Raw genomic sequence first — 20928 nt, 5'->3', positions numbered from 1 at the left:
ATAGCTGCCATCACAGCATCCTCAGTTTTGCATCCTGTTTACTTTTACTTTACATTATATCATGAGCATTTTTCTATTTAACTATGTAATCTTTGTGATAATCATTTTTAACAACTGACTAATATTTCATTGAATGACAGTTCCATAATTTATTTAACATTCCCAGTTATTGGATGTTTAAGTTATCTCTAAATTTTCATCAATATAAGTCGTTCTAATATACACGTGTATGTATATATGTAACTTTTTCTGCTGCAGGGGTTTTTCTTCGATGAGTTTCTTGGGATGGGATCCCTGGTTCAAATACATGAACATTTTTATGACTCTGGGGAACATATTCCCAAGCTGCTTTCCAAAAGTGTTATGCTTATTTGCAGAGCCTCCATTAATCCTGTGCTACCGCCATGCCTGAGAGGTGGCTAATAAAGGACCCTCTGTGTCATTCTGACCACATTTCTTCTTCTCTTAGGGCACCCTCTTCTTCCCCCTCCCAGATGGGACTGGCTGGCTGTATGAACTGCATGGGACTTCCGAGCTCCCCAAAGCCGTGGCCAATATCTACCGTGAAGTGCCATGTAAGACGCCCTACACTGAGCTCCTGCAAATCACCAACTGGCTGAACAAGCCCCAGAGGTGAGGGAGTGGGGGAGATGGGGGGAGGACTCGCACCGTCGAGCCTAGCCCCTCCCCTGGTCAGGGCCCCTAGAGGACAGTGGGGGCTAAAGAGTCAAAGTTCTGTGCTGTGGCCAGGCATTGCTTAACTGAGCCCCAGAGAGAGTCTCCTGTTCAGCACTCTCTATGAGCAGCTGATAACTTGAAAATCTCCTAGAACAAAGCCTGGCACAAAATAAGTGCTCAGTAAATGTTAGCTGTCATTATTATTATCAAAACGATAATCGTGGTTGTTATTATTGAAAGCCCTGTCTTATCACCTAAGCCACTGGCCAGAGAAGGACGTCCCTTGGATCTTGTAGTTGCAGTGAGAGTGGAGGAGAACAGAAGACCTAGAGGAGCTTGAGGCCAACCAGCCTGGTCCCCTTCTTTTATGGAAAAGAAGCCAAAGGCTGGGAGAAGAGAACTGCCTGCTCAGCACAGTGGATGAAGGCCCAGACCCCAGCTGAAATGCTAGTTCTGCCAATAACTAGGCATTGTTAACCGAGCTGTCTTCTTCCTTCTCTCAGCCTCAGTTTCTTCCCTAGTAAGATGGAGAGGATAACGCGAGGTACCTCCGACAGGCACTGTGAGGACTAAAAGCCTGTAATGTAACACGTGTGGTGCACCGACTCAGTTCTGGCACAGAATAGGCGGTTAGTAAATGGTAGTTACTGTTAATTGTTAGTGACAGAGTGGAGACTAGAACCCTGGACCCGTGTGCTTTCCATGAAATCAAGAGTGGAGATGGCACCTTGCCTTCTTCCCTTTGGGCAAACTGTCTCATTTTGTCTGTCCTCTCTTCTTGCACCCCTGTGCTCCCCCAGATTCCGGGTCATTGTGGAAATGTTGAAACCGGAGAAGCCCGACCTAAGTGTCACCTTAAAGGGCCTTGATTACATTGATGTGCTGTCTGCCTCCAAGAAAGACTACAAGCTGAACTTCTTTTCCCACAAGGAGGGACTGTACACAGCAAAGGTATCCACATGTTAAAGGCACTGCCCTGGGACCCCGGAGGTTTGACCTGAGGCTGATGATCCCCGTGTTGGGAGTGAAGATGCCCTCTCACAGCCAGCATAGCGTTATCCTGTTAGGCTGACCATTTAGAGGGACCAGGCAAAGGCATTCAGGATTCCCAGACTCTTCAAGATGAGACCAGATTGCAGGGCTAGCCAGCCAACGTGTAGGTCCATTCCAAGCCTTCAAGGTGGCAGAATCTTGAAAATCTTTAAGCAGTAGGTAACAGTGGACCAGCAAACACCAGACCGCAAAAATAATAACAAAAGATCCCTTTTCTGAGGGCTTACAGAGTGTCCAGCATCATGCTGAGCCCTTGACACAGCTAGTAACATCAGAGCCAGGATTCAACTTAGAGCCATCGACTCTAAGACTCCTCAGGGTCTTTCACACATGAGCTGTTTGTCCTAATTCATTCGTCAATTGAACAAGCATCTCTTGAGCACATGTGCCATATGCTATATACTATGTGCTGGTAATGCAGCGATGATCAAAAATAGGCACAGTCTCTGTTCTCCTGGAGCACACAGTCCAGTGGAGGGAGATGGACATTCATCAAATAATTGCACTATGAATGCATAATTATAAAATGGCCTAAGTGCTGTAAAGAAAAGGAGCATATGGGTCAGTGGCTCACTGAGATGTCAGGGCTGAAGAGAATTACAGAGGAATTATCCACTTACAGGTAGTACTTGAAGCCAAGATGGAGGATGGAACCACCTAGGGAAAGATTTTAAAGTGAAAAAAATGGCATGTGAGCGCAAAGAAATGTCAAGAATAAAAGGAAATAATAACAAGTACTGGCAAGGGTGTGCAGAACCTGAATCCTTCATGCAGTGCTGGTGGGAGTGTAAGTAGTGCAGCTGCTCTAGAAGACAGTCAGGCAGTTCCCCAAATGGATACACATAGAGTTACCATAGAATTCAGCCATTTATACCCAAAATAGGTGAAAACATATGTCCACACAAAAACCTGTACATAAATGTTCATGGCATCATTATTCATAAAAGCCAAAAAATGGAAACAACCTAAATTTCCATCAACTAGTGAATGGATAAATACAATGGAATCTTATTTGGCAATAAAAAGTAATGGGAACAAAGTACTGATTCATGCAACACTGAAATGAACGCTGAAAACATCATGCTAAGTGAACGAAGTCAGTCACAAATGGCCACATATTATATGATTTTGTTGAAATGAAATGTCCAGAATAGGCAAATCTATAGGAACAGAAAGCAGACTAGTGGTGCGTAGGACTATAAGGGATGGATTAGGGGGAAGTAGGAATGATTGTTACTGGGGACAGGGCTTCTTTTGGGGGTGGTGAAAATGTTCTAAAATTGAGCGTGGGGATGGTTGGATCACTTTGTGAATATATTTAAAAAGCACTAAATTGTACACTTTAAATGGGTGAATTGTATAGCATGTGAATTGTATCTCAGTAAAGCTGAAAGGAAATAGGAGACATAAAATATATATCAAGAAGTTCTAATACCCATCTAGTAGGAGCTCCCAAAACAGAAACACAAGATAACAAAAGGAAGAAAATACTCTATGAAATAACTGAAGAAAAAAATGTCCAGAGCTATTTGACGAAGTCTGAGTCTTCTAACTGAAGGAACCCACCAAGTTGCCAACCAAGGTGAATGAAAAACAGACTCACATCTAAGTACATGAGAACAAAATTTCAGAAAACTGGGATAAAAGAGAAAGTCCTAAATAATTCTAGAGAAAATAGATGGAAGTAATATTCACAATAACATCAGATTTCTCGTGGTGACACTGAATACCAAAAGCAATAGGGTAAGCTATTCAAACTGTTAAGAATGACTTTCAATTTCGAATGCTTTTTCCAGACAAGACTATCATGAGAGCAAAATAAAGACACTTTTAAACATGCAAAGACTCAAAGTAACCAACCCATGTACACAATCCCTATCTGAAAGAAGTGCTACAAAATTTAAAATTTTTCTTTTTTTAATTTGTAGACAATTTATGTTTATGTTAACAGATACAGTGGAAATATGAAACATTAATTCTAATTAGCAAAATGATTCCTCTTGTAAATGAATCCAAGAGGAAAGTACAAGGATACAATGAACAAAGAATCAAAATTAAATTGATAGGTAATTTCAAATAATTGTTGAAAAGAAATCTGAAATTAATATTCCATATGACCTCAATATAGGAAATAGCAAGGGGAGGGATAAAATAAGGCAATGAAAAAAATTTTCTTTCATTTGGAAGCAAATGGGGAGATAAGAGATTTTCTCATTCATAGAGAAGGGTAGGGAGAGAATTAGAGCTATTTGTAAACTGTAGGTATGAACAGAAAAATACCAGCAAATATATTTATTAAAATACAAGTGAAGGGACTTCCCTGGTGGCGCAGTGGTTAAGAATCCGCCTGCCGATGCAGAGGACACGGGATTGATCCCTGATCCAGGAAGAACCCACATGCCGCGGAGCAACTAAGCCCATGCACCACAACTACTGAGCCTGCGCTCTAGAGCCTCTGCGCCTAGAGCCCGTGCTCTGCAACAAGAGAAGCCACTGCAATAAGAAGCCTGTGCACCACAACGAAGGGTAGCCCCAGCTCGCCGCAACTAGAGAAAGCCCATGCACAGCAATGAAGACCCAACACAGCCAAAAATATAAATAAATAAATAAATTTATTTTTAAAAAATAAATAAAATACAAGTAAAATTTTGGGTAAAAATGACGACAAACCCAGATCACAGGATCTCTTTACAGTAACATATATAGTGAAATGAACAACAACAACAACCTAAAAGTGTTTTAAAAGTCAAAAATACTTTTGCTTCTGGTTACGTTGGAGTAACTAGACCCTCACCATAAACAACCATAAAGCTGGACAAAATATCTGAGGTAACTCTTCTTAGGCATCGGACAACAGGCAGCACAATACTACAGTCCATCAGAGAGAAGAGAAACTTATGAAATGAGTCCTGTGATTGTCCTCTCTGGCTTGGGACAATTTCCTGACTGCTGTGTTTTCAGCTCTAGAGCAACTACTAAAAATCTATTATTTAAAAATATAGGTAAGAAGCCAGTAGAGGAAATAAACTATATTACAAAAGACTACACATTGATCCAAAAGAAGGCAGGAAAGTAGCAAGCAAGAAATGAAAAAATAAGAGACAAATGGAAAAGAAATAGCAAAAGGGGCGACTTCAACCCAAACACATAAATGATTGCTTTAAATGTAAAAGACTAAACACTCCAATTAAAATACAGAGGGTATCAGAGCACTCTAAATTTAAAGACAGGAAGAGATTGAAAGTAAAAAGGCAGGTATGTAAAGAACTATTACCACCTATTGTAATAAGATAAACAACTCAAGGTATTAAAAACAAAAAACTGGAGTAGACTCTGCGTCACAGAAGTAAATATGTGAGTGACCAAGAAGCGCATGAGAAAATGCTCAACGTCATCAGTCATCCAGGGAAAGAACTGAAAAAGGGGAGAAGCTTATCAACAGGTCAGACACAGGGGTGAGGGGACAATGCACTGCAGTTACAAGTGTGAGCTCTGGAGTCAGGCCAACCTGGGTTCAAATCCTGGTTCTGATACTACTATGCAGGTGACCCTGGGCAAGAGAATAACTTGCTAAAGCCCGTTTGCTCATGTTTAGAAAAACCGGTGAGGGGAATAGTCATGTTGCCTGCAAACTGTATGAATTAAGTACTTCCAGTAATCAAGTGTTAGATGCTATCATTATCATTATTATTATTATTAATATTAACTATTCCAGAAGCAGCAGGAACTGGAGTGAAGCCCAACACAACATGAACCTCTTGAGGTCTTGCTTGTTCTCCAGGGCCACTCAGCTGTCCCCACTGGGGACACCTTCATCTTCAGCACTAGACGGTGCTGCTCTAGCCTCTCCTAAAGCAACCCAGGCTCCTTCATGCTCTCTCACCTGGGAGAAGCCAGAGCAGAATACCTGAAGAGAAGGGCTGGCTGGCAGGGTTCACAGGGGCTGGGAGGGCCTGTGTCAGCCTGGTCCCTGTGCTTCATGCGTCCACGCACTGCGAACAGGGAGAAGGACCGTGTAGATGGCGGAGGACCCTGGGCTAACCCTCCCCTCTGCCCCACTTCCTTCCACTCTCTGTGAACCCAGGTGATCTTCCGAAACGAGGTGACCAGCGAGTTCCTATACTACACAGTGAGTTTCAGGGTCATCCCTTCAGGCATCATCAAAACCATCGAGATGGTGAGCCCTGTCCGGCAGAGCACATCAGCCTCCATCAGGGTGGAGAACCCCCTGCCCTACTCGGTGACCTTCTCCACGGAATGCAGGGTGCCCGACATCAGCCTGCCCTCCCAGTTTGTGGTGCCGGCCAACTCTGAGGTATGGCCCTGCCTGCCAGGGGCTCCCCGCCCCCTTATCCGTGCTGGAGGCTCCGCCCAGGGGGCCTCTGGATCCACGTTCTGCATCCCTTAGTTGGGCCAGCCTTGGCGGTGGTCGGGAGGGCAGGGGATGGTCGACGGATCGACCACGCTCCTGTTCTCTCCTTTCCTCTGCTGCCCAAGTCCTCGCATAAGCCAGGGCCACATAGAGCTTTGGTTCAGGCATGGAAAAGGGACTTGTCTCTATTATGTGTTTGTTTGCCTTGCTCAAATTTAAAATATTCTTCTTGTTTTTCCTGATTACATAAGTCACATAGAATATATGTGGTGAAAAGGACAGCAAGGGACACATAATAGTGTATCAAGTGTACAACACACACATGTGTCTGTGGGCTTGTTTATGCGCAGACCACTTCAGGGAGGTGGCACAAGAAGGCTTTGACAGTGGTTGGGCAGACATGGCCCAGAGTTATCAACTGGTGGGAAGATAAATGCTCTTTTCATCAGTTTGTCACTCCAAACTCTCACTGTCCGGATTCCATCAAAATCTGTTTCCCCAACTTCAACCCACCTGGCCTGTTCCCTGCCCTCCCACTCTGTCTCTTCCTTCACTTTCAGAATCTAGTTGTCTGTTTTGTTCTTCAGAGAGAGTCTCCATGCCCTTTATTTTATCGTATTTTTATATTTTTCACTGTGAACTATACAGAAAAGTATATAAAACATACATATACATATATGTATGTGTACATATAAACATGTATATGCATGCAAACATGTTTGTTTAAACAAAAACTTATGAAATAAATATCTGTTAAACCAATACCCAGGCCAAGAAATAAAAACTTGCCACCTTCCCAGACACCCCTCTCTCCCTCACTCCTAAAAGTCGCCACTATCCTTATTTTGTAATGATCATGTCTTGCTTTTAAGCAATATAGTTTAGTTTTGCCTGTTTTTGAACTTTATGCAAAAGAAACCATACTATATACATTCTGTAATGTGTTATTTCTTTCGCTCAGAGTTGTGAATTGTGACGGTCCTCCGTGCCGTTGCCCACAGCGGAGGTTCATTCATCCTCACCGCTGTAGACTATCCTAAATGACTAGACCACAAATTAGATATCCATCCTACTATGGCCAGACATTTGTGTTGGTTTCAACATTTGGCTCTCGTGGAAAATGCTGCTATGGTTCTTTTGCACAAGCGCCCTCTTGATGCACAAGCACCTGTATTTCTCCACAGTGTACACCCAGGTGTGGAATCCCTGGGTCATAGGGTGTGCCTGCCTCTAACTGCCAATCAGTAGATAACTGCCAATCAGCAGTGCGAGTTCACCAACCCTTGGTATTGTCAGAATTTTTTAAAGTTTACCGATCTCATAGACTCCTAATAAACGGATAACTCCCTTTTTACATACAGATTGATTTTAGTTGGGTAATAGTCTGTGTAGGAGATTTGCCTCTGTGTTCATGAATGAGAATGGACCACAGTTTTCCTTCCTCATACTCTTTGTCCAGTTTGGGTGTCACTTTTGCTAATTTGCTCGCTTTCTCAATTCTGTGAAAGAGTTTATAAAAGATTGAAATTATGTCTTCTTTGAACTCCCCTGGTGAAGCCACTGAGGACTGGTGTTTTCTTTATAGGAAGATTGTCTACTACTGATTTAATTCTTTCAGTGGGTTATTGGACTATTTAGATGTTCTGTTTCTTCTTGAGTCAGTAATAAGAGCACTTTCATTTCATCGATATAGTGAAAATATTGGTATAACATTGTTACTATCCTCTTATTACCTTTTTTTTGTTTTTTGATTTTCTTTGGTACTCAAAAAGGCCTCATTTTTTAAAAATTAATTTTTATTGGAGTATAGTTGCTTTACAATGTTGTGTTAGTTTCTGCTGTACAGTAAAGTGAATTAGCTATACATATACGTATATCCCCTCTTTTTTGGATTTCCTTCCCATTTAGGCCACCACAGAGCATCAAGCAGAGTTCCCTGTGCTATACCGTAGGTTCTCATTAATTATCTATCGTATACATAGTAGTGTATATATGTCAATCCCAACCTCCCAATTCATCCCACCACCCCCCTCTGGTATCCATACATCCGTTCTCTACATCTGTGTCTCTATTTCTGCTTTGCAAATAAGTTCATCTGTATCATTTTTCCAGATTCCACAAATAAGTGATATTATATGATATTTGTTTTCCTCTTTCTGACTTACTTCACTCATTCTCTAGGTCCATCCATTTCTCTGCAAATTGCACAGTTCCGTTCCTTTTTATGGCTGAGTAATATTCCATTGTATATATGTACCGCATCTTCTTTATCCATTCTTCTGTTGATAGACATTTAGGTTGCTTCCATGTCCTGGCTATTGTTAATAGTGCTGCAATGCACATTGGGGTGCATGTGTCTTTTTGAATGGTTTTCTCTGGGTATATGCCTAGAAGTGGGATTGCTGGATCATATGGTAGCTCTATTTTTAGTTTTCTAAGGAACCTCCATACTGTTCTCCATGGTGGCTGTATCAATTTACATCCCCACCAACAGTGCAGGAGGGTTCCCTTTTCTCCACACCCTCTCCAGCATTTATTGTTTGTAGAGTGTTTGATAATGGCCATTCTGACCAGCTTGAGGTCATACCTCATTGTAGTTGTGATTTGGATTTCTCTAGTAATTAGTGATGTTGAGCATCTTTTTGTGTGTTTGTTGGCCATCTGTATGTCTTCTTTGGAGAAATGTCTATTTAGGTCTTCCACCCATTCTTCAATTGAGTTGTTTGTTTTTCTTGATATTGAGCTGCATGAGCTGTTTGTATATTTTGGAGATTAATCCCTTGTCGGTTGCTTTGCTTGCAAATATTTTCTCCCATTCTGAGGGTTGTCTTCTCGTTTTGTTTATGGTTTCCTTTGCTGTGCAAAAGCTTTTAAGTTTAATTAGGTCCCATTTGTTTATTTTTGTTTTTATTTTCACTACTCTAGGAGGTGGGTCAGAAAAGATCTTGCTGTGATTTATGTCAAAGAGTGTTCTGCCTTTGTTTTCCTCTAAGAGTTTTATAGTGTCCAGCCTTACTTTTAGGTCTTTAATCTATTTTGAGTTTATTTTTGTGTATGGTGCTAGGAGGTGTTCTGATTTCATTCTTTTACATGTAGCTGTCCAGTTTTCCCAGCACCACTTATTGAAGAGACTGTCAAAAAAAGCTTCATTTTTAATTTAGCTTTCTGACTCTGTGCTTTTGCCTTCAATACTTTCTCAACGATTTTCTTCTCCTCAATAAGGAGAGCATGTTTGATCCTGTCACTGACACATTTAGCACACAGGGAGCTACCAGAGGCCTGGCTGACGTGTCTTTTCATTTTAGACAACCTCATAAGAACTTTAGGTCTCACAGCACGAATCTTATTACCTTTTTTATGTGACATCCCCTTTTCATTTCTAATATTGGTTATTGTGCCTTCTCTCTTTGTCTCTTGATCAACCTTGCTAGAGGTTTCTCAACTTTTTTTTTTCTCCCCAAAAAACATCTTTGGGCTTTGTTGTTACACTCTATTGTATGGTTGCTTTCTAGTTGATTGATTTCCACTCTTATATTTGTTATTCCCTTCCTTCTGCTTCCTTTGGGTTAGTGGTGCTTTAACTAATTTCAAAGATAAACGCTTAGGGAATTAACTTGTAGTCTTCTTTATTTTCTAATATACACACTTAAGATTATACATCTCCCTCTAAGTACTGCTTTAGCTGTAGCATATAAGTGTTTATATTTATATGTAGCATTTTTTATCATTAAGTTCAAAAGTGTTCTAATTTTCACTATTATTAATACTTCTTTTTTGACTCCTGGTTTATTAGAAGTTTCTTAATTTTCAAAGATGTGGATTTTTCTAGTTACCACTTTTTAAAATTATTTTGTGGTCAGAGAATATATTCCATATTATTTCAGTACTCTAGAATTTTTTTAGACATGCTCTATGGCCCAATATAGTCTTTTTTTAAAATCCTCCATCTCTTTTTGAAAAGAATGTGTTTGCTGTTTTGTTGTTCAGTTTTCTTTAGCCTTACTGATAGTTTTGTTTGCTTGCTTGATCAGTTTTAGGAGAGGATATTAACATATACTACTATGATTGTGGATCTATTTATCTTTGTAGTTCTATCATGTTTTGCTTTATGTATATACTTTGAAGCTATATTACTAGTTAAATAAAAATTATAATGTCTTTCTGGTGACTTGAAACTCTTTTCATTATAAAGTGATCTTCTTTGTCTGTAGTAACACTTTTTGCCTTAAAATCTATTTTGTCTAATATTAATATAGGTTTCTTTTGGTTAGCATTTGCATGGTGTGGGGGTTTTTTAATCATCATATTTTGAATCTTTCTCTATCCGTATAATCTAAACGTGTCTCTTATAAACAGTGTACAGATGAGATGGATTTGGTTTTTTAACCCAGTCTAGCAAGGCTTCCTTTTCACTTGAGCATTCACACCATTTATATTGAGTGTAAATAGTGACGTATTCAGGTGTACATGCAAATCTGTACTTTCTGTTTATCTTATCTGTTCTGTGTTTTCTTTTTCTCTTTGTTTTGTAGTGATCTCTTCCTGGCATGTCTTCATTGTCTATAGCAATATTATTCTGCTCATCATTCAACTTTTTTATTCCTTTTCTGTTGTACATTCTAACTTTTTCCATGCTTTTAGAAGGAAAAGGTGGCCCTGGATACCTTTTGTAGCTTCACATAACTAAGATTCTCTCTTCTGTTGTTACCACAAATATTTTTTAAAATACAGCTTTGTACTGTTTAGGGTTTTTTTTCTTTTTTCTCCCCACCTTTATCTGAGCTTTATCTTTCCTTTGCCCTCAGTGTCTCAGTCACAGTCAAACAGATTCTACTCTCAGAGGTTTCTCTCGGCACAAGGTTTTGCCTTAGAAGGGAGTTTAAGTAACTTGGTTTTAAGCTGCCCCACGTCACCCAATCTTATTGTGACATGTTTGCAGTTAGCGATAAACTAGAGCCTGAGATCATCCTTCCAGCTTAGGCTGCTGTTGTCAGTTGTCCTGTCAAGTTTCCCAGGTTGAGTGGGACCCTCAATCTAGGGTGATTCCCTGGCTCTCAGACTGATGTTCCTTTGCTGTCTCTCCCACTCCTCCCAGACAGTGGCTTACTCACACCGGTCTCATGGCTGTGAGTAATCAGCCCTACTCCCCCATCTTTTGGTGTTGATAGCTTATCTTTTCACTTAGTTATGTTATAGGTGTTGTCGTTAAGCTGGTTGGTCTGAGTGTCTTGTGGGGGATTTGGGAAGACTGTGCAGCGGCTGCTGCTATCATCTTGCTCAAAACCTGGAACTGGTTTTAATGTATGACGTGAGGCAAGAGTCAACTTTCCTTTTTCTCCAAGTGAATATAAATCATCTCAGACTGTGTCACTACAAAGACCGTCTTTTCCACACTGATTTACACGGCCATTTGTGAAATAAATCAAATGTCCATATATGCATGAATCTGTTCTAGGTTTCCTATAATATAATAATGACTCAATTTCTGAACTTGTACCAATACCACAGCATTCTAATTATTACAGTTTTATAGTATAGTTTGATATATGGCCAAGCAAGCAATCACTCTAGCTTTATATTAAGACTTAATAATCTCTTATATTCTTTTTTTTCAAGAGTACCTTGGCAAGAATAGCATTGCATTTTTGGCCCTTTGCATTTCCATATATATATTTAAATCAGCTTGTCAAGTTCCTTTAAAAACAAAAACTCTGTTGGGATTTTGATTGGGATTAAATTAAGTCTATAGATTATTTTAAGAATGTATAAGTTTTCTGGGGCATTCCCTGGTGGTCCAGTGGTTAAGACTCCACGCTTTCATTGTCAAGGGCCTGGGTTCAATCCCTGATCGGGGAATTAAGGTCCCACAAGCTGCGTGGTGCAGAAGGAAAAAAAAAAGAATGTATAAGTTTTCTGTTGATCCACAACACATTATTCCAAAACTCAGCAACTTAAAACAACAGACATTTTTTACCTACACAGTTTCTGAGGATCAGGAATCTAAAAGCAGCCACCTAACTGGGTGGTTTTGGCTCAGGGGCTTTCATGAGGATGTCAATTGTCATCCAGGACTCTAGGCATCCCTAGGCTTGACTGGGGCTGGATAATCTGCTTCCAAACTCACTCATGTGGTTCCTTGCTGGCTGTTAGCTGGAGGCTTCAGTTCCTCACCATGTGGCCTCTCCTGCGAGCTGCTTTCAACGAGGCAGCTCACGTACCATAGAGTGAGCGATCTAAAAGAAAGTGAGAGGACTTCCCTGGTGGCACAGTGGTTAAGAACCCTCCTGCCAATGCAGGGGACACAAGTTTGATCCTGGGCCGGGAAGGTCCCACATGCCACGGAGCAACTAGGCCCATGCACAACTACTACTGAGCCCGTGCGCCACAACTACTGAGCCCACGTACCACAACTACTGAAGCCTGCCTGCCTAGAGCCCGTGCTCTGCAGCAAGAGAAGCCACTGCAATAAGAAGCCCGCTCACCGCAACGAAGAGTAGCCCCCGCTCACCACAACCAGAGAAAGCCTGCACGCAGCAACGAAGACCCAACGCAGCCAAAAAAATTAAAAATTAAAAAAAATAAAAGAAAGTGAGGCAGCAAAGAAGAAAGAGGGTGCACAAGACAGAAACCACAGTCTTTTCCTCTTAATCTCAGAAGTGACACGCCATCTCTTCTGCCACATACTTGTGGTCACATAGACCAACCTGGTTCAGTGTGGGAGAGGACTATACAAGGGTGTGAATACCAGGAAGTAGGGGTTACTGGGGGCCATCTTGGAGCCTGTCTGTCATAGGGGAGAATTTGAATCTTTATAGTATTGAGATTTCCAACCCATGAGCAAATCTCCATTAAGTCTTCTTTAATTTCTCTCAATAATATGTTTTTTGTTTTCTATGTAGAGGCTTTACTCATCTTTTGTTAGATTTATTTCTAGGTTTTGTATATTTTGATGCTATTATAGATAGCATCTTTTTAAAATTTCATATTCTAAATATTTGTTGCAATCATTTAGAAATATAACTGATTTTTGTATATCACCTTTTACCCAAACATCTTATAAATAAAATTCACTTAATAATAATTTAAATTGTAGATTCTTGTATTTTGTACATGTACAATCATGTCGTCTTTAAGTAATTACAATTTTGTTTCTTCCATTCTAAACCTTTTCCTTTAAGTACTTTTTCATGCCTTACAGGGCTATCTAGGACCTCCAGAACAATGTTGACCAGAAAGGCAACAGAAGGCATTGTCTTGTTCCTGATCTTGAAGGGAAAGCTTTCAAAGTTTCACCATTTATTATGATATTTGTTTTGGGTTTCTTATAGGTACCCTTTATCAGATTAAGGATATCTCCTTCTATTCCTAGTTTGCTAAGAGCTTTTTAAAAAACACTATGAATGGATGTTGAGTTTTATCAAATACGTTTACTGCATCTATTGAGATGCTCATTTGATTGTTTTCCTTTTAATTTGTTAATGTGGCAACTGATTGGTTTTTCCAGGGTTAAACCAACTTTTCATTCATGGAATAAGCCCAACTTAGTCATGTAGTATTCTCTTTTTTATATGTTGCTGGATCAGTTGGATAACGTTTTTATTAGACATTTTGTATATGTGTTCAGTAGGGAAACTAGCATCCAATTTTCCTTTCTCCTTGTTGGACTCTGATGTCAAGATTATGTTAGTTGAGGTAGGTTTCCTCTTTTTCTTTTCTCTGGAAGAACTTGTAGAATATTAGATTGGTAGAATTTAAAAGTAAAGCTTTGTGATCTGGAATTTCGTTAAGGGAAATTTTTTGTTTTACTATTGATTAAATATCTTTAATGGTTATAGGACTATATGGGTTTTCTTTATCTTTTTGAGTCTGTTTCTGTAATGTATATTTGTTTATACATTTGTCCGTTTTCATCCAAATTTTTTTAATTGTGGTAAGATCATGTAAATTTTTGTACTGTATTCTCTGTTAAGCATCTACAATAATTTTAGTGATATCCTCTTTATTTTATTGTTCAGGAAGAAGTAGTTTTCTTTTTTTATATAAATTTATTTTATTTTTGGCTGCATTGGGTCTTCATTGCTGCACGCGGACTTTCTCTAGTTGTGGCGAGCGGGGGCTACACTTCGTTGCAGTGCATGGGCTTCTCATTGCAGTGGCTTCTCTTGTTGTGGAACACGGGCTCTAGGTACACGGGCTTCAGTAGTTGTGGCTCACGGGCTTAGCTGCTCCGTGGCGTGTGGGATCTTCCCAGACCAGGGCTCAAAGCATGTCCCCTGCATTGGCAGGCAGATTCTTAACCACTGTGCCACCAGAGAAGCCCAGAAGTAGTTTAAAAAAAAAAAAAAGAACCTACTCATGATAAAAACTAAATTTTAACCCTACAAAAGTACATGAAATAGAAAGTAAAAGTCCCCACAGTCCCATTTACCCCAACCTAAGATAACTACTGGTAACAATTCGACATACCCTTGTCTCTTTTCTGTACATACATAGACATATAATCTTCTCCACAAAAATAAGCTCATATACATTTCTAGAGCTTTATATACATTTCTAGAACCTTCTTTCTTCCACTTAAAATATTACCAACACCTTTTATTTCAATGCTTAGAGCTTTGCCTCTTCCTTTGTAATGGCTACATAATATTCCACTGATGTGAATAAAGAATACTTTATTTACCCAATCTCTTACTGCTAATGCATTTGAATTGTTTCCCTTGTTTTGCTATTATAAGCAGTACTCCGTGGTTCTTGTTTTGTTTTGCTTTGGATGATAATAGAGGAAGGAGAAGGCCTCCCCCCAATGATGATAGAACCCAGGAAACTGTTCAGAGATGGGCTATGAGCAAAGAAAGAACTGCCTGACCTTCAGCCCTCCTGCTCCTCCAGCCCACCCCCCCATCTCCATAATTATGCTTCTCAAGAGAGGATCCAGTACCTATTTTTAGATTCAAAGAGATTCCAGATATAGAAATACCCAGACTAGGGAAAGGTAGAAGGGGTCCAGGGGAGGAAAAGTGGGCTGGTTTGGACAGAGGTTCCCCAGGCTCAAGGTCAGTATGAGCATCTGCTACCAACCTGCTGTGAGGTCACCGGGGGGCAGAGGATGGGTCAGACATTCAGCGTCACAGGAGCCTTCGTCTTCTCTTGCAGGGCACGTTCTCATTTGAATTCCAGCCCTTGAAAGCTGGAGAAACCTTCGGGAAACTAACACTGCACAACAGTGATTTGGGTTACTACCCATATGAGCTCAGTTTGAAGACCATGCCAGCACTGCCTGAAAAGCCTGTCCACTTCCAGGCTGTTCTCGGCAGTGGCCAGAGCATCTTTGCCAAGTTCACCAATTACGCCCGGCAGAAGACAGAATACTACTGCAGGGTGAGCAGCCCCTGCCTCACCCTCTGCCCTCGCTTTCCAGAAGTCTGGGCTCCAAAATAATGGGAGGGGGACACGGTGGGTGCAGAAATGTGAAACTCAGACTCAGGTGCTTTATCTAGTTGGAAACTGCCAGCTAGAAACAAAGAGTACCAGGCCTGGGTTCTTCCTCACAGACTTTCTAGCATAACAAACTGGGGTTGGGGTAGGGGGAGTTTTGCTTCCCACAACATACTCAGTGGTCAGTACAGTGAGACAATAGAGCTTAGTGGTCATGAGTATCGGCTGTGGAATCCAACAGACCTGGATCTGAATCCTGGCTTCACCGTTTACTCTTTGTATGAATAGTTTACTAACACTCTCACAGGATAGCTGTCAGGATTTTTAAATAGGTATATAAAACTAATCCTGGCCCATAGTAAGCGTTCCATATATGTTACCTATTAAATCAGTGTGAATATAGGATTAACTACTGAAACAGAAAGCCCCACAAACCAACAAAATAGTAGTTTATTCCTCTCTCAGATAGCAGTGTGGGCATAAGCAGTTTGGGCTGGAATGGCAGCTCCATGACATCAGGCACCCAGACCCCTCTTTCCTGATGCTCTTCCCTCTATGGGGAGTTGCTTCGGTGCACACAGACCAAGATGGTTTACTGTGACATCCACACTGCAGCCAGCTACCTGGGGGAAACGGGGAAGCTGCATACATTACTTCCACTCACATTCCATTGAAGAAAACTTCATGTGACCACACCCAGCAACAAGGGGAGCGAGGAGTGTAGCCTTACACTGGGTGGCTGTGTGCCCAGTTATCATCAGAGTCCCAAGGCCATGGTCACAAGGCATAGGCTCTATTTTTAACTGAGGTATAGTTGATGTACAGGATTTTATAAGTTTCAGGTGTACAACGTAGTGATACACGATTTTTAAAGAGGCGTAGGCTCTTGATCATACCCATCCGTCAGGAGAAGCCTGGTTATTCTGTAGTAACAAACAGCCCCAGCATCTCAGAGGCTTAAAACAACAAAGGTTTGCCTCCCGTTCATGCTTCTCTATCCAGGGAGGGTCAGCAGGAGACTCTGCTCATCACAGCCACTCGGGGATCCAGGCTGAGGGGCAACCACTATCTCAGATGTCTCCAGTCATAGCAGCAGAGGGGTGAAAAGACCCCAGAGGGACTTGCTCTGGCAAATAAATGCTCTAGTGTGGAAGGGACACCTTGCACTTCTACTCGCAACTTATGGTCCAGAACTAGTCCCACCCGTCCACGAGGAGCCAGAATCTCTGGTCCTCCAGGGGCAGTGGAAGGAAAGAAGCAAGGGATACGGGGGAGCAGCGCCCAGGCCCGCCACCCATATCGTCCCGCTGTGTGTCTATTTAACATCTCTTGGCCTTGGTTTCTTTGTAGTAAAACGGGGATAACCTAGTAACACCTACTCTTCAAGGGAGTTTTAAGGGCACAGCTTTTGTATAACCTGCCCGTCCTCACGCAAGCGTAGGTTGCTCATGTCGGAGGGTTGGGGGCTGGGGACGGACCTGAACTGCTGGTTTGCTCTTCAGGGTCCTGGGTGAGCCGAGCGCGTTTGTTCTCCTTTCAGACCGACTGTCCAGACTTCCACACGGAAAAGTTCATCTACGCGGCGCCCGGGGCGCAGGGCGGCACCGAGGTGAGTGTGGAGGTGTACTTCGAGCCCAGCCGCCTGGGCGAGAGCAAGGGCCTCCTGAGCCTCTCATCGCTCGTGGGCGGCGAGTACATCATCCCCCTCTTCGGAGTGGCTCTGCCCCCCAAGCCGCAAGGCCCCTTCCTGATCCGAGCCGGGGACAACATAGTCATCCCTTTCAAGAACGTCTTCTTCCACCCGGTCACCTTGTCCTTCACGGTGGAGAACCCAGCCTTCTCCGTCCGCGCCGTAGACTCCGTGAAGCCCAAGAAGACCAACAACATCACGGTCTACTTTGGAGGAAACCCATCAGGCAGCAAAACACCCATCACCAGCAAGCTGATTGTAGCCTGCCCTCCCGGCGAAGGCAGCGACACTGGAATTAAATGGGTTTATTACCTGAAGGGGATCACCCCGTAGTGGGAACCAGGGCCCGCGGCATCATGGAAAAGCCGTCTCCTCAGCCTTCATACCTGTGTGTTGTCCTAGCCCTGCAAAGAATAGAGAAAATCATCAGAAGTCTAAAGGTACTGTTTTATCCTCCAATTCAATTACAGGGGCACCTATTTCCATATTATATGAATTCCAGATATCTGTATGAAATATAGATATTCCATATTAAACATGGTAACTACACGAAACAGAGCTATATTTTACTTGGCAAGGGCAAGTCTCTTCATTTAGTTTCTTAATATATCTCCAAAGCCCAAGCACTATGTAATAATGCTCATGTTTAATAAGATGACACAGGTCTTACACTCACGACCTTCCATCATACAGCACTTAGCAGTGTATGACTCTGGGGCCCCGCAGTTTCTTTTTAAAACCCATGGCTTTTTAAAGCCATGACTCTACTTGGACATGGTATCTTATTCTGCTTTCACATAAAAGTCAAATAAGTCACTACTTTCAAAGCAATGAGCAGACACATTAGGACAGTTATTGCAGGGACAGAGATCGGGATGCTCCCTCCGTCTCTGAATCCAATATCTGTTCCCCAGAGAAAGTTCTCGCTGAAGGTCAGGTCCTGGAGGGATGCTAATAGACACCCCAGTTCCCCACCCCCAGCCCTGTGTACAGCACTCAGCCTATGGAGCAGTGATTCTCCACCTAATTCTGGTCCAGACCCCACCTCCCCAAATACGGATTTAATCCGTCTGGGGAGGGACATGGCATCATTTCTTTTCAGCTTGTGTGGCAGTGTTGAGAACCAGTGCTACAGATCAGAACCCACCTGGCCATTAATGGTGCAACCAGTCAGGAATATACTTCTAGAGAGAGGACTACGTCCCGGTGTCATGTATTTTAAACTGCAGCCATTTTGTGCGCGCGTAAAGGGTGATGTTCTAAGTTGGCACCTTTCTTCAGAAGGAAAGCACCGTGGAAGCCCCACCTCCAAGGAGAAGCGGGCATGTGCAGACTCTTCTCCAGGGCCTGCAGTGGTATTAGTAGAGCCACTTACCTGTTGGCACCGCCTGTTGAAGTAAAGGTGGTTAAAGGCTGGCCCTGGAGTGGACTTGCTTCTGCACAAATGCACGCACTCACCTATGCCTGAGGGTCCCTGGCGTCCACCTCCTGCCCTCTTCTCATCCCCTCCAGCCCACCCGCAAGAGAAGATGGAGGCATAAAAGGAGATGGCCATTTGGGAATGGACGCTCCAAAGAGGTGGCGCTCAGAAGTGATCCCTGGACCTGCAGCCCCAGCATTGCCTGGGAATTTATTAAAATGCAAATTCTCAGGGCCCACCCCAGACCTATTGAGTCAGAAACTCCAGGGTTGTGGCCCAGCAACCTGTGTTTTAACAAGACCTTATAGCTACTAGAGGTGTTTTTTTTTTCTGATGCACATATCCTTTCTTTTTTTAACATCTTTATTGGAGTATAATTGCTTTACAATGGTGTGTGTTTAATGGACAGATTCTTTCATCCCTTTGTACCTCCCGCCGCCCCTCAGCCCATTACACTTGACACACAGCTAGTACCAAATGAAGCCTGTCCTAAAGCATCTGCAGACGCACACTTAATAGTTCATTTTTGTAGCCACTAAAGGCCCTGCTGATAGGAATAAAGACAAAGAACAAGACGACAGATACGCCCAGTGATTAAACGAGCAAACAACACACTAAGCAGCAAACTGAGAGGGCACAGAGCCCAACGAGCTGGTCCCCTAACCGGCAAATACACGGAGTCTGAAGAAACCGCCGGTTCTCAAATTTAGTATCTATCAGAATCGCCCCAAGGACTTGCTAAACCACAGACTGCTGGGCCATCCTCAGAGGGCCTGATTTAGTAGGTTTGGGCGGGCCCGAGAATTCTCATTTCTGTCAAGTCCTGGGCGATGTTTGCTGCTGATCTGAAGCCACTGCCTCCTCACATCAGCATCACATGGGACCTTGCTAGGAATGCAGGCTCTCAGGCCCGGCCCCAGACCTACTGAGTCAGAATCTGCATTTTAATGACACCTCCAGGGGGTCTGTGCGCACACTGCAATGCAGAGCGCTGCTTTAACGGCGCCGGCAGAACTTGAGGCTTTGCTGAACCCACAGCCCTAACGCTCTTCATTAGAGCCCTGGAGAGGAGTCTCTCCAACTCTGCTTTCAGCCGAAGTGACTGAAATGGTTGCCCGCCCCCCAAAGTCCCTCCTCCCACCCACTCCCCAGAGGCAGAGCTGGGGGAGGGGAGCAATTGGCCCACCACCACCTTCTCCTAAACGGGTACCTTTTCAACACGTCTAAACCTAGTATGATAAACAATCGTTAAGACTGCAGGAAAGACGGAGGAAGCCGTGTAGAAGTTGGGTGAAGCACCCACGGTCACAGCCGGAGCGTGATGAGACTCAAGATTCCTCTAACTGGGACTTCCCTGGTGACGCAGTGGTTGGGAATCCGCCTGCCAATGCAGGGGACACGAGTTCGAGCCCTGGTCTGGTAAGATCCCGCATGCCACGGAGCAACTAAGCCCATTTGCCACAACTACTGAGCCTGTGCTCTAGAGCCCGCAAGCCGCAACTGCTGAGCCCGTGAGCCACAACTACTGAAGCCCGCTCACCTAGAAGTCTGTGCCCCACAATAAGAGAAGCCACCGCAATGAGAAGGCCACACATCGCAACGAAGAGTAGCCCCCGCTCACCGCAACTAGAGAAAGCCCGCACGCAGCAACGAAGACCCTAGGCAGCCAAAAATTAATTAATTAATTAATTTAAAAAAATTCCTCTAACTGTGAAGGTCAGGACTCAGATATGTTCCCTTGAGGCTCCAGCCACCACCCCAGACACTGGATGCTACAGAAACTGGCCACTTCCCAGTGTCACCACCTGCAAAATGGTGCCTTTAGGTGGCCTGGGGCAACTCCCCTCCTTCAGCCTCGCTCCAGCTCCCCCCAAGCCACTGAGTCTAGAGCCCAAGCCTCAGGCCTGGAGTGAGGAGGCAGACCGGCCTCCCTGGGACCAAGCACCCAGCTCAGACCCTGCCCCAGCATGAACCCCCTTCCAGGATGACTTGAGATGGGGTACATCGCTTTCCTATAGGTGGTTCGTATGTTTTCTTGGCCTCAAAAAAGGCAATGACAAAATCGTTTCATATTGGCAAGTTTGGAATGTCGCTCAACAGAGAGCTGAAGGGGAGGCTTGGTGAAAACAAGCATCCTGACGAAAGCTAGTGGAAGTTACATCTGAAAGAATGCATTCTCAGCAAAGGAAACCGGGAGACATCTCACTGGGGGGTGTTCAGAAAATATCAGGGCCCAGGTGGCACCATTCCAGAGATCATTGTGCACGGAAGACAATGTGA

The 20928-nt window shown here is 43.1% G+C and overlaps 1 protein-coding gene across 1 annotated transcript in view; it reads left to right on the top strand.

Annotated features, from left to right (window-relative positions):
• HYDIN (HYDIN axonemal central pair apparatus protein) overlaps nt 1-17724 on the top strand; it is a 448650-nt gene extending 430926 nt beyond the window's left edge. Inside the window, exons 84-88 of the mRNA XM_081216141.1 lie at nt 470-633; nt 1479-1629; nt 5816-6046; nt 15257-15481; nt 17079-17724. Coding sequence (XP_081072267.1) covers nt 470-633; nt 1479-1629; nt 5816-6046; nt 15257-15481; nt 17079-17561 — 1254 coding nt within the window. The 3' untranslated portion in view covers nt 17562-17724. The remainder of the gene's footprint in view (nt 1-469; nt 634-1478; nt 1630-5815; nt 6047-15256; nt 15482-17078) is intronic.
• The last annotated feature ends 3204 nt before the right edge of the window (nt 17725-20928 follow it).

Source organism: Mesoplodon bidens (assembly GCF_964165515.1).
Source record: "Mesoplodon bidens genome assembly, chromosome: 18".
NCBI classification, from domain to species: Eukaryota; Metazoa; Chordata; class Mammalia; order Artiodactyla; family Ziphiidae; genus Mesoplodon; species Mesoplodon bidens.
Note: the sequence above shows the minus strand (reverse complement) of the source record. Positions and strands in the feature narration are given on the sequence as shown.